The following is a 13,350-nucleotide window of genomic DNA, read 5'->3' as shown; positions in this document are numbered from 1 at the left end:
GTTATGTAAGAAAATCTCAGGAGCTACACTGAAGCAGAAAATCCAACAGTGTGACTTTCTTATCTGACTTTTTATCTAGGAAAAGTATGAAGTAGCCCAAGTGTTGTTGCCAAAGGTTATGATAAAACAGAGGAAAACTTTGTTTTTCAAAATAGATAAAAATCAGAATCGATAAAGTGCATCTTCTCCAATTTAAGTTCTGCCTTTAATTATGGGTGCATCTCAAATGACTTCATGCTCTCTATAAAGTGCACTAAATAGGTCATGAATGAATGACCACACTAAAATAGTGCACTTTATGTTTAGGTTATGGTTCGAGCCCAAATGACTGCTTGCCCTGTACTCATTGGTTGTAGAAGACCTTATTTCATGGTCAATGTAGCGTGTGTAGTTGCATTTAAAATGTGGCCTTTCATTCTGATTACCATTGTGCTCTATGTGCATGGTGAATGTGCATTTATGTTCCCCAAATAATAGGTAAAAACAATGTAAATGTACCTTAAAAGGTACACTATAAATGGAAAACCACTAGGGGGCAGTCCAAGTATATGTGTACACAGTTATACATCAGCCTGTTGAAAATATTCATAAGTAACTGTGAAATGTAACTGAATACCCTCAAGGGCTTTTTTGGGGTTAAAGACGTGTGTACAGTTGCTGACATGGTTAAATATATTATTGCAGAGGCAGGAAAATCAAAATCCACAGACATTGAAAAAAACAAAAAAACAAATTGTCTGTCAGTTCTGTCCTCCTGTCTGTTTTAAGCTCTAATCAGAGAGAAGCACAATCAGGTTATGATGTTATGAAGGCTGGTAAATTAGTCCCACTGAGAGTTACGCCTCGCTTCCTTATTAAAGTTTGAGACCTAACACCCACCCTTATAAAACACTCAGTCGCTGAATTCAGCGTTGCTCCACAGTTAAATCATTTCAGTCCACCTGAAGCCATACGAGGTCTTTTACAAACTCTTTGGGGTAGCAAAAGCCAATTAGGCAACGGGGATTCAATTAGAACAGATGCTTACACAATTAGACTCACATTTGTATATTTATTTACTATATACTGTAGGCAAGAATGCTCTGTGTGTATTGATACATTTCACAATACTGAGAAATGTCTTAATCTTCAAGTGGAGGCATTTAACCTATAGATAATGTGCATAGCTGACCTTTTTTTTTTTTTTTTTTTTTTTACTTTGGTCCAAACCTTTAGATTTTTTAAAATGGTCAGTCTATATAGCTGAACGTTTTTTGGTTACATGGGATACTGATTTAGAACATCAACAACAAACACAATAGTCAGGACTCCTACGTCGCACAATGCTACCAGTGTTGGAAAGGTGAAGGCTAGCATATGCCTCCTCTGAGTCACATGAGCCACATTAGTAAACAGACTCCCACACTGACCAATATCATGCTGAGGGGAGATGGAGGGCCGTTCCTAGCCATGGATGGCTGTGGCATCACCGGGGGATGAAACCTGCTAATGATAGATAGATGACTTTTAAATGGGTGAAGGAGCATCACATTGAACACTCTCTATAACAGCCAGCATGATCTTCACTCTGGTTTTGAGCACTCTTTAACGCTCCTTTTTTGTGGGTTTCTTAGTAAATGCAGTGGTGATATAGATATATAGATCCATGACCAATCAAATTACCATTTTGATGCTTAAATGTTCTTTGTCTGGTTAAAGCCCTTTGCAAATGGTTCTATAAAGAATCTTTCAGGAATGGTGTTACATAGCATCAGGTTTTCACTACTGTTTTTCAGTTCTGTATACTTACTTTTTTTTACTTAGTGTGCTTCAGAAAAGTGGGCCCAGACTGACTAATGAAAGGGTATTTATAGAGAGATATTTCAGGTTTTCCGCAAGAGCTGCATTTTAGATGACTGTGTACATTTAAACTCCCCATCCATCCAGCTTTGGGCTCAGATTCTTTTGGGAAACTCACTTCTTTGTACACATTCAAAAAGATCAAGATCAAAATTTTTGTTTTTACTCTCCTACTCCCCTGCAGATGAAACTACGGGAGTATTTCAAGGACATTTCTTCCACAGTTAAGCCCAGAAAATTAACAGAATAGTTTCATGGGCCAAAATCCAATTTTTATTATTTGAATTTAAATGTATAATGTTTCAATGTTTTATACAAAATACCACAGAACTGATTGCTATAAATGTGTTTAGTTATATATTAAAAGGGCATACATTTATTCATAAACAAATTACATTTGTGTCCATTTTGTTTTGCTGATTTATTAATCAGTAGTCTTAGACAAGCTCAGAGCACATATAGACATACGAAATATGCTAGATATGTAAATTAATTTATATTTAGTTTAATTTTGCTTAATAAAAGATGATCATCTATAAAGCTTGTGCAGGGGACCATTAAAAACGTGTTACGCAATAATGTTATGAAATGCTTTCAAAGAAAAACTGACCCTTGTCCCACCACAAACATAACGCTTTGGCACCCTAGATAAAATAAAAACTCATGGGCGCCCTTGATCTAAAGCAATAAAAATACATTGCTTGTTTATTAATGTTTATATACAATGGCCAGCCATTAGCTTTAAGTGACCACAACAGATCTGACCATTCAAGGCATGGATTTAAGGCCAGTTCACCAGTTGTCCTTTCTTGGACAACTTTTAGTAGGTACTGACCACTGCACACAGAAAAACAAAACCCCACACAAAACCTACTTGGTGTTTTGGAGATGTTCTGACACAGTTTTCTATCAATCACAGATTGTTTTTTATCAAAGTGGCTCAGATTCTTATGCTTGCCCAGTTTTACTACTCAACATTTTTTCTGCCTAATATATCCCACCCTTCGAACGCTGGCACTGTAGATAAAGATAATCAATGCTTTTTACTGTCGGTGGTAATAATGTTATGGCTGAATAGAATATATAATGTTAATAATCATGTTTGTTATGTTAAAAAAATAATAATTACCTACTCTTCAAACTGCTCAAACAATGTGCTACAATGAGAAATATTGATTTTGTATTTTTATATATATATTGATAAAAAGTCAACACGAACATGTAGACAATCATCCCATGTATAATTACTTTCATTACTTTAGACCAGTCAGCAGTCATGCATTCACGTAATTCTGTGCAGAACAGCACGCACCGTACATTAAACCGTCTGATTTCTCAGGCCAGTTTTTTTTCATTGACAGTGAGGTCTAGTCAGCCCAAGCCAGTGCAGATCAAAGTGGAAATCCACGGGCATCAGGGTCCTCACAGCTTTAGCTTTTAAACCCGCAACAAAGAAAAGAGTCTGGGCTGGACTCCAGAGTTATGGTGTGATTATGTTTGTGATCAAACAGCAAGACAAGGCCTGGGAGAAATATCCACACGGGCCTCATGCTGAACGCAGAATTATATGAGGAAGAAAAATATTAGAGCCCACAGCTCTTGATGATGATGAGCTAGTTGCTCTGATGCAACTGGGCTTACATTAACAAGAGCAAAGCAACCACTCTTCATATCAGAGAAGAGCAATTATGGAAATGTATTATGGATTTAATATGTTTGAATATGAACATTAGTGTCCCTGACTGAGGTTAAAGCAGTCATTTGGTGAAGAAGAATATTTGCACTATTAAATAGACATGTTTAGTGTATTTGCTTTTTTAGATAGTTTTTTAGATAGTACCCTTTTCTCCCAATAAGGTACTGCCCCCCCCCTTAACACCCCCCCGTAGCCCACCATTATCTCACCCTAGTATTATTAATGCTCCTGACACTAAGTGGGTAACACATGTCTCCTCCAAAATATGAGAAGCCAGTCACTCCCTTTTTTCGAACTACCTGACTAAAAGCATGTATGTGATGATTGGACAGGCATTTTGCACCATGCTAATTGTTGAGGTCCAAGATTCCATTACCTGTTAACTATATTTGCACCACATTGCTCCAGTGCAAAACTAAAGAATCCAGCTTCAGATACTAAACATGTCTTGGCAGATCAACTACATTTGTGGAAAACTGCACAGTGACATTGATGAACAGGTCCTTTTGATTTCTTTAGCCAGACTTTCGGTAGCACTCTTTAAAGCTAATCAAGTGTTTCTGAGCTAGACTAAAAATGGGCCGTGAATACAACTGACCAGCCGGATGTATCTCATATTGCAGAATCACACATGTGGCTTTATCTGATAAGGCTGCGTAATCATTGGTAGCCTCAGGATGATGGACTTATCCGGCTTATCCCTGTCAAGAGGCTCTTTACCATGAGCTTGAATAAACAACAGCTAAAGGGGTCTTCACTGGAAAACAGAGTTTAAAGGCGGTATCTAATGCAATATGAACTGTCTTGTATGCATCAAACACAAATGCTACCAGGCAGCTACTGTTCAGAACTGGGCAAATGTACTATTGCTCCAAGCGCAGATGATGTAAACTCATGTAATAGGTTGAAAACCCACCAGACCACAATTGCATTGCTCTCGCTTCATTTTCCTCCCTTATGTTTTCATTCCTTTTAGATTACTCATCATCAGCTCTTATAATTTAATATGACATTTTAAAGGAACTTAGCCTGACAAAATACACAAGCCCTAGGTTACATGTATTTGCTAAAAAAAAATTGCCATAGCATCCCTATGCATGATTGTTTTTTATTTTATAATAGACTGAGAATTTGTGTGTAAAAGCCTGCCCCCACCCTGCCCAATAATGTTGCAGTGAGGAATTCAGACATAAGAAAAAGGCGAGGTACTGATGCTGGATGATCAGTTTTGGATCATAAATGCCACTCCTGCTCATTCCAATTAACTGGAAGGAGCTTAATCACTTTAGGGAATGCAGTTCCACTACTCCACAGCACAGTGCTGGGAGGCTTCATACCTATCTAGCTGACACTAGGTACCGGGCATGGTGACCTTAGGCTCACGCATGGCTGGTCCAGAGCGTCCTGTTCTGATGTCAGTACTTTTCTAAGGAGATTACACAAGCAGCGTGCGTGCAGTTGAACGCTCACATCAACAATGGGTGCATTTTAAACTGATTGCAAAGGCTGTCATATTATGAACATATTTTGATTGTTCTCAGGAGGGAGTTAATTAATTAAAATTGCAGAGAAGCACATGGAGCTGAGTAAATAGATATACTATTACTAAATAGCACTACCAACCTGTACTCTGAAGTAAGTGTAACCCAATCATCTGTTCAGCGAGCATGTCTATTTACTGACCCCTCATGTGAGCAACAGTGGACCATGTATATATGTACAGCTCTGAGAAACATTAAGAGACCACTTCATTTATTTTCTTAAATTTGCATCTGCTACATATGGCAGCCATTCATTTCATCACATGAAGCTGAGTTACCTGAATTTGCACACTATGAATGGGCCTAAAGTCCCCCAACAGCAATGTGAAAGACTAGTGGAGAGCCTGCCAAGACGTGAAAGAATGCTCTCAAAGTTCAAATGATAATAATAACTTATTTGCATTACAATTATTATAATAATTTAGTTGCATTATTCGAGCAGTTGTTTTTGAGCAGTCGTTATTTCTGCAAATAAATGCTCTAAATAGCAATATATATATATATATATATATATATATATATATATATATATATATATATATTTTTTTTTTTTTTTTTTTTTTTTTTTTGGAATTTAAGGTAAATGTTGTCCATGGTTTATGAAATACAATGCAATATTAAATTATTATAACTATTTTTTGATTGAAGGTGGTACAATGCTGCTTTTGTTTACATGGCCACACACACACACACACACACACACACACACACACTCAAACTCATTAACTATAAAGCAGCAATGAAGCGTGTCGAGCGGTTGGGTCCCTTTCTGCTCATGTTTTTGTTTCCCACCCGTTTTCCTAAAGGTCCCACCTTCATGCGCTACGATTGGCCAGTAGCGTTCCTTTACTGCGCTACGATTGGTCAATATGTTGTCTTCACAACCAGTCCGACCAGTGAGTATGAATTACTAGCAAATCCCAGCACGGGAAGGCGGGCCTTTCCTCAATACGGGTTGGACACCAAACGACGCCGTTGCTGCTGTGGCTCTCATCTTCTGGGAGGCGCTGGTTTTACGAGTGAGTGTGTGTGTAGAGACCCAAATGCAGCAGGATTGAATGAGCCGCTTCTACACATTTTACCGGAGCCGAGATGTTGGTCGTCCCGGCAGTCTGACGACAAAAAAACACGTTCGTACCGGGATCTGGCGTTAACGAAGAACGGGATTTTAATGCGGAGAGAAAACCGTTACCGTTACCGTGCGCGAGACGGTCTTGGCTAGCTCGCTAGCAAGCAACCAACGGCAAAAAAACGAGTGACTTTAAGCAGAAAAATAATAAAAACCCTGTTTTTCCATGGACAACACGTCCATAATCACCCAGGTAGCGAATCCAAAGGAGGAAGAAATCATTTCTTCGAGTCGTCAAGAAAAAGGTGAGTCGTTTTTTACGGGTTGTTTTCGATAAAATGATGATTTTGTTGTGCTGTGTTGACAGCTAAGCTAGCTGTGTTTAACCTGTGAGGGGAAGGCGGGGAGGAGGAGAAGAGCATCTGAAATTAAGCCTTTTGATTATGGCTAGCACTAGCTAGCTACATTTGCAGTGACTAGATGTGAAAAACTAGGCGAAATTTAGCTAGGATAGCTATACGTCGATTTAATCAGTAACCGTGCAAGGTAAGACCAGTAGCTATATCGCCATATAACTTCAGCACGGCATCTTTAACGCAGATGAATATGTGGACATTCAGTTCTGCCCGGCCGAGGCGAAGCGTAAACAGTCTATAGGCACAGAAATGACTTGCTGATCTAGTCCATGTCTCTTATCAGTTGTGTATTTCCGCGACGCAAAACAGGGAATTTGAGTCCCTGAGATTACTGAAATTAAATTCCTCTGAGCTAGTGAGCTGGGGATTAAAGACGCGTGGACGTGTGGCACTGATTTGGAAAAATCACAGCACCTTCCTTATGGTACGCTTACTGTTTATCTAGATAGATTTAGACAGATCTGCATGTGGCGTGTTTGTGGCAAAGACAGGATGGGGGTTTAATTGAGTCTGCTCTTAGTTACAGTAAGAAATCAGGTCTTCTCTGAGGTGTTGTAAAACACTCTAATAGGTCTTTCAGTATACAGACTCGTATGGAGTGGTGGGACAGCGTAGGACTGACTGAATGGAAAGTGTTTTGCGTTGCTCCTAAATTAGGGGGAAATTAGCTAGCTAGCTGCTTTATTATGTTTAATCAGACAGGAGACAGGATATCTCCCATAGCTGAAGACTATGGCATCTGATTTTGAGTTTTGAGAGTACTTTTGTTTTGACCGGTGTCTGTATTTTTTTTCTTTCTCTGTGTTTGGCTGACAGGACCAGTGCAAACAAATTGGGGCTAAAATGAGTTATCCAGAGGTGCTGTGGGTAGATGAAGTATCTTCATTGTTTAATAATAATAAAAACAAGTCTAATCAAGAGATTTTTCTTCGTTTTTATATACTGTCTCTTAGGAATTCTTATCTACATTAGGATATATGTGATCTGGAGAATATATAGCTAGCTATATGTCATACTGAAATGCTGTGCTATTGCTTTTACCGTTGTCAATATGTAGTTAAATGGCCAAAAATAGTTCCAGTGTTGCCAATGAATGGCGTTCAGGAGTGGCTTTTTCAGGTCTTTTCAGGTTTGTGAGGCATTCTTTTAGGGTAGAATACACAGAAAGCATGGGGTCATCAACTTGAACTTTATTGATGCAAACCAATAAATTGTCATCTGTCATCTTCAAATTTGTAATATAGGAATAGGGAAACTTTCATTGGAAATCAGGGTATGAATATTTTATTCCATATTATTTTGGACCATTTCTATTGAGCCATTCATCATAAAAGAGTGACGCAATGTAAGGAAGAACTGCCAGATTTACATTGTGTCAAAACTAAACAGCTAAACAGCTGCCTTGCAGAATTGTGACACTCAGCAAGCCACATGTTGTAGTGGATAAACACAGCAACATCTCCCTTAAAAAAATGAATTCCTTTGCTGCAGAGAGTGCAAACAGATGGCCGTCCTCATGTCTAGGGGAGTCTAGCAGGGGAGTGGACAGCAGAAGGGCAGTGGAGCCTGGGAACATGAGGTGACCTCTGCTTGTCCCCCCCCCCGAATCTGTGTGCGTGTGCCTGCTGGATGGGCACATAGGCCGAGGATACCCCTGCCGTGAGCAGGTTGCCAGAGAGGGTCCCCAAACAAAGGAATTCCTTTGTTGTTGCTTGTTTCTTGTCGCTGCCATATTTACAAACCAATATGGCTTTTTTGTTACATGGATGCTTTTACAACATGTTCACTTGCAAAACAAGGCTACTTGCTCTGCTCTGTGATCTTTCTTACTTTTGTGCTGGCAATGCTGAACTGCGACTCCTGAATCAATCCTCATTTATGCAGACCCGTGTTTCAGTTGCTGTGTACTGTATACACAAACATACACACACACACACATAGAGACCAAGCTGTCTGCAGCCACCATAATTAATGGGGGGGACAGGGCCTCTAAGGATATAAATAGATCAGTTGTGATAATAGCTTGCGAAGATTGTAATGAGATTAATGATGGAAAAGAACAGTCTTTTGAAGATACAGGTGGACATTTTGGCACTGTTACTAAATTGCCTTGGGGCAGTGCTTGATATTAGAGGTTGCACATTGATGCAGGACATTGTGCAATATTGTAATCTGCCATGTGCAGACCAGGTAGACCATGGTGTGTGTGTGTGTGTGTGTATATATATATATATATATATATATATATATATATATATATATATATATATATATATATAAATAAATAAATAAATAAATAAACACTTTTATGGCTCTGACTGAATTACTGTATTAGCAAATGTGAAATAATTTGTAGAGTCATATGTAATATGTTTAGTTTATTCATAAATATTATTATTCATTTATTTATTTATTTATTTTAAAACAATGTAATAATTTTAATTTGGGATGCACCAATGCCACTTTCTGTTGTTTAAACTCATACATTTCTTGCTCTTCTCAAGTACAATACACCTCCCATATATTACCAGTACTGATATTATATCATTGTGCACCAATTTTAACTTAAAGAAAGTACCTCAGAACTCTGTATAAAAATCTCGGTATTGGAAATGTTGAGTGATATCCAGCCCTAGTTGAAAGATGTGAAAGAAATGCCTACATCAGGCGTCATCTGTTTGATCTTTGTCCTCATTCCTAAAGGTCAAAGTATGAATAAATGAGTGACAGAACTATGTCTCCGGATAAGCAATCCGACCAGCCCCTAGTGCCTTACAGGCCAGAAGCCAGTGATCTCCATTGCTGCCTGCAGTCACCCACTTCTACTGTAACATTACAGTAATCAGAATCCTGTGATGGCATTTTAAGGAGACTCATCTGATGAAGACACATCCTTTCTGTGGCTCCAGCCAAAAGGGGATCACCCACAAGTTGGGTGATAGATCCTAATACAGAAATATATCCCCTCTAAATCTGGGCCCATATGTGTCAAACTTCTCTGTGCTCAAATGCTGATCCAGGATCAGTTCAGTTTGTTTATGTAATTAGATTCATTCGGCTTGGAAAAGCCAAGGCCAACGGTAGGTCTGAGAAATGAGATCCAGTCGACCTCAGGTCCAGCAGACCTGTCCCTCATATGGCAAAGAGCCTTTCTAGCCCTCTGGCCTTGGAATTGGGCCACACTTGCTGAATATTTCAAAGTCACACGCAGCTATTTTCAGAGTCCTATCGGTTTCATTGTGCGCAACTGAGTGGCTAACGGATACAAGCTGTGTTTCTGAACACCTCTCTTGCGTGTGTTTATAGATTTTCTCAGCATGCATTATGGATGGGGTTTAATGAGGTTAACATCAGAAACTCATTGGTCTGGGTTTTAGGTCACGTGCAGTCCCTATTGCCACAGGTGATGGGAGTGAAATTGGAGTTGAGTTGAGACGTGAGCCAAGAGATGGCAGCAGTATGAGGTCAGAGAGAGTCAGAAGCTGTTAATAGCTGTTTATTTTGAGTCCCCAGCAGCAAAGCAACCAATCATGGTCAGGCAAATTGAATTATTGCTTTATGTGTATTTCAAATTGTAATTCGCTTGGTGGAAGAGTACAGAGATATTATTTGTAAGCGAAGGTATGAGTGCAAAATCTTTCTGGAAAAGTGAAAGAGCCAACAAAATACTTGACTGAAATGTAATAAGTAGGCATGTCTTTATTTTGACATTCAAGTATATAAATGCTAAAAGTAAATGTTTTAACGAATGAAGGGATTGTTTGAGTATTCAGTTTAAAAAATTGTTAAATAAATTAAAATTGGTTGACCCCTGGCATATTGCAGTTAGAGATTTTCTCCAGTAGGTGATTTGTAGTCTATCATAGCACTCCCTGTCTTGCGTCTGTGGTCATTCTCAGAATTGTTGAAATTAAATAACTCTGTCTGCCCTCTTGTTAATAAAACTATATTTTACATATGTAAATATTTTTGAGGAAATAGCTTCTTCTAGTCCATGTTGAGGCAGTTGAGGTTTCCGTTTCTAATTGGATCAAATATCAAATGTAGTGTAGGATGCGGTATAAAATAGAATCAAGTAGTGTAGTGTAGTTTGATTGCTTGCCAATTTGAGCAGCTGACAGTGTTGCTCAGATAACTCTTAAGTCTGTCAGGTATCATTGGATGAGCAGTTTACCTTAATCAGATTACAGCACGTCTGAGCTCGGATGCTTTATCCTCGTACAGTTCACACTGACTGCCAGTCTGACTAAGCTTGGGGTGTCTTACTAATTTAATACCTCCAATTATGTCTCTCATTACAAATAACTACTTCAGAAGTCTCAGTATTATAGTATTTATTATTGTAACCGTGTCCTAAAATGATTAGTATTATATTGTATGATATTGTAATTGTTATTGTTATAATTTGTTTATTAAATAATACTCCTCCTGGAGTAGTAATGCTTTAGATAAGATAAGATAATCCTTTATTAGTCCCGCAGTGGGGAAATTCACAGCTTTGTATGGTTTAGCTTGTATGATGTACGATGTAACATTTTTTGGTATTCTTCAGTGTGTTTTTTAACCTTCTGTGTTGTTGTTGTGTTTTTCATTTTCTGGTAGAAATGTCTCTCTTTACCCTCCTTGGCCTAGACCCATTATTACTCGACTTGACCAAATTGAAGTGGTGACTTATTTGTTTCTGAGAGCCTTCCTAGAGCCGGCGAATCATTTGTCTTCATTGAGAAAGGCATCCATCAAGAGCATCAGGTCTGTTTGCTGTAAAGCTGGTGGGGTACACTGGGAATTGAGCTGTTATGCACCCAGCTGTCAGACTGATGAGTGTTTTATAGCTTAGACTGCTGCTTGAATGAGTGTACAGAGCCACCAACACATCTGTTTATTTAACTCTGTCTTTATAAAACCTGCCCTGGTGTGGGCCTCAACAGCCAAAGCAATCGAACTGAACAAAATGGGAATGTACCCGCCATCATTAGTAGAATATGCAGCTGATCCTGCTAAGTGGAAGCAGCTGCAGTATTTAAAAACTTAAGGTAATTATTTACACAGACCAGTTCGACACATGCAGTGGGCTGGGAGTGTGGGTATGCCTCTCTTTACCTCTTAGGCTGTTAGTGTCATCTCGTCCGCAGCTAGAGGAGAAGTTAATTACAGAATGCCCAGTGGACCTGTAGCCTCAGAGACACTGATGTGAGCGGTTAGTGGGGGAGATGCAATCCCTCTGCAATCCAGCCTGTCAGGGGCCATCTGGGCCAAATGGAGTAGGTGGACTTCTCCTTCAGTGGCTCCGGCACTATCCAGCTCCGAGTGAAAGAGCCGATAGCTAGCTACAGGCAGCCGCTTGGAAAAGTGCCCTTAATGCCCTTGTGAGAGACTCTGTATGTTTGTGTTTGTGTGTGTGTGTATGAGTGTTTTTCACAGTTCCAGACTGTCTGTTTAGCTGCTTTTTAAGGCTGAAACACTTGCGTTAACAGCTGTGCATTTCAGCTATTTTGTATGTCTGGATATTTGCAAATGCATGCACTAAACGTAAGTGATTATTTTTTCACTAGACGTGGGCTTGATTATGGGTAAAATGTTTTCTGTCTTTTGAGATGTCTTATAGTTGTTATTATTTTAAAAAATAAATAGATTTTCTGTAATTGAACCCATAACCCTTTCATTGCTTTCATTTGTACTACTATCATCAACAGAACAGTTTGCTTTGCTTCATACGAGTGCAATAAATGTCTCCCTAGATATTTTCATTTGATATTGGGGTCATGGTCATTATCTCCAACTGTGGGTTTAATAGACATGTAATTGCCTTTATGCAAGTATCATGAGACCCATTAACATAATCTGTTACCCAGTTCAGCCCCCCCCCCCCCCCATACACTTGCTTTCTCTTACAAAAGAAGCTGTTTTTTTTGCATAATCAGTGATTTTCTTTCTTTCTCGTCATGTGTGCAGCTCAGGTCCTGACCTAGTCCTACATAATAGATATAATCACCTAGTCTTAGCATGAAGCTACATACTGCTCAGGTTTTACAGATTATGTAACAGTGTCAGACCAGCTTGAATAGCCATTTTATCAGCACCAACCCTTCTCCTGGAGATCCGCCCTCCCGTAGAGTTTCATTTCATTCTTGCTTTTAACACACCTGCTGTAGCCATTCATGGCCCACAGGAATGTCAGGTTTTTTGAGCTAGGTGTACAGAACTATGGTTGAAACTAAAATTGTCCATGAGCATCTCTTGTAGGAAGATGTTTGGTCATACAGATTGAGATGGCCTTCTGTCCCAAGACACCACATTATTAGAGGTCTCCGGCAGCCGTCCCTTGCACCCTGGGTTCATTTCCACCCTGCGTTCCTTATGTCGTATTTAATGGCGGCACTAAACATGGACAAGCACTCTCCACAAGCGGAGGATTAATTGAGCAGGGAGGGAACGGGAGATTGTCAAAACAGATCAATAGCCCTGCTGGAGGCTGGCTGAGGCAAGCTTTTGTGGAGAGCAGAGCCTATATAGGCTCCTGCAGAAGACGTTGGTTCATTGACAGAAGAACAGAGATTGGATTGGAGCTATGTAAACAAACCCAAACCCATGGATACAACTCTAGATTGTAACGTAATTTGATAAAGTGGTTGAGGTTTGAATAGACTGAGCAATCACGATAATGAGCTGAGCGTTCCTATGTCACAAGGTGAAGTAGACAGCTGAAGTTAAATATCCAAGTCATTTAGGTTTTGTTTTGTGCAGTAGAGAGAAAGAGAGATAGAGGGAAGGAGAGAGAGAGAGAGAGAG

The 13,350-nt window shown here is 39.3% G+C and overlaps 1 protein-coding gene across 2 annotated transcripts in view; it reads left to right on the top strand.

Moving 5' to 3' along the window:
- Positions 1-6,070: 6,070 nt before the first annotated feature.
- The window catches only part of ctdspla (CTD (carboxy-terminal domain, RNA polymerase II, polypeptide A) small phosphatase-like a), a 35,059-nt gene continuing 27,779 nt past the window's right edge, over positions 6,071-13,350 (top strand). For both annotated transcript variants that reach the window (XM_072688873.1, XM_072688872.1), the window contains exon 1: positions 6,071-6,450. In XM_072688873.1, coding sequence (XP_072544974.1) covers positions 6,372-6,450 — 79 coding nt within the window. In that variant the 5' untranslated portion in view covers positions 6,071-6,371. The remainder of the gene's footprint in view (positions 6,451-13,350) is intronic.

This window comes from Salminus brasiliensis, chromosome 1 (assembly GCF_030463535.1).
Source record: "Salminus brasiliensis chromosome 1, fSalBra1.hap2, whole genome shotgun sequence".
Taxonomy (NCBI): domain Eukaryota; kingdom Metazoa; phylum Chordata; class Actinopteri; order Characiformes; family Bryconidae; genus Salminus; species Salminus brasiliensis.
Note: the sequence above shows the minus strand (reverse complement) of the source record. Positions and strands in the feature narration are given on the sequence as shown.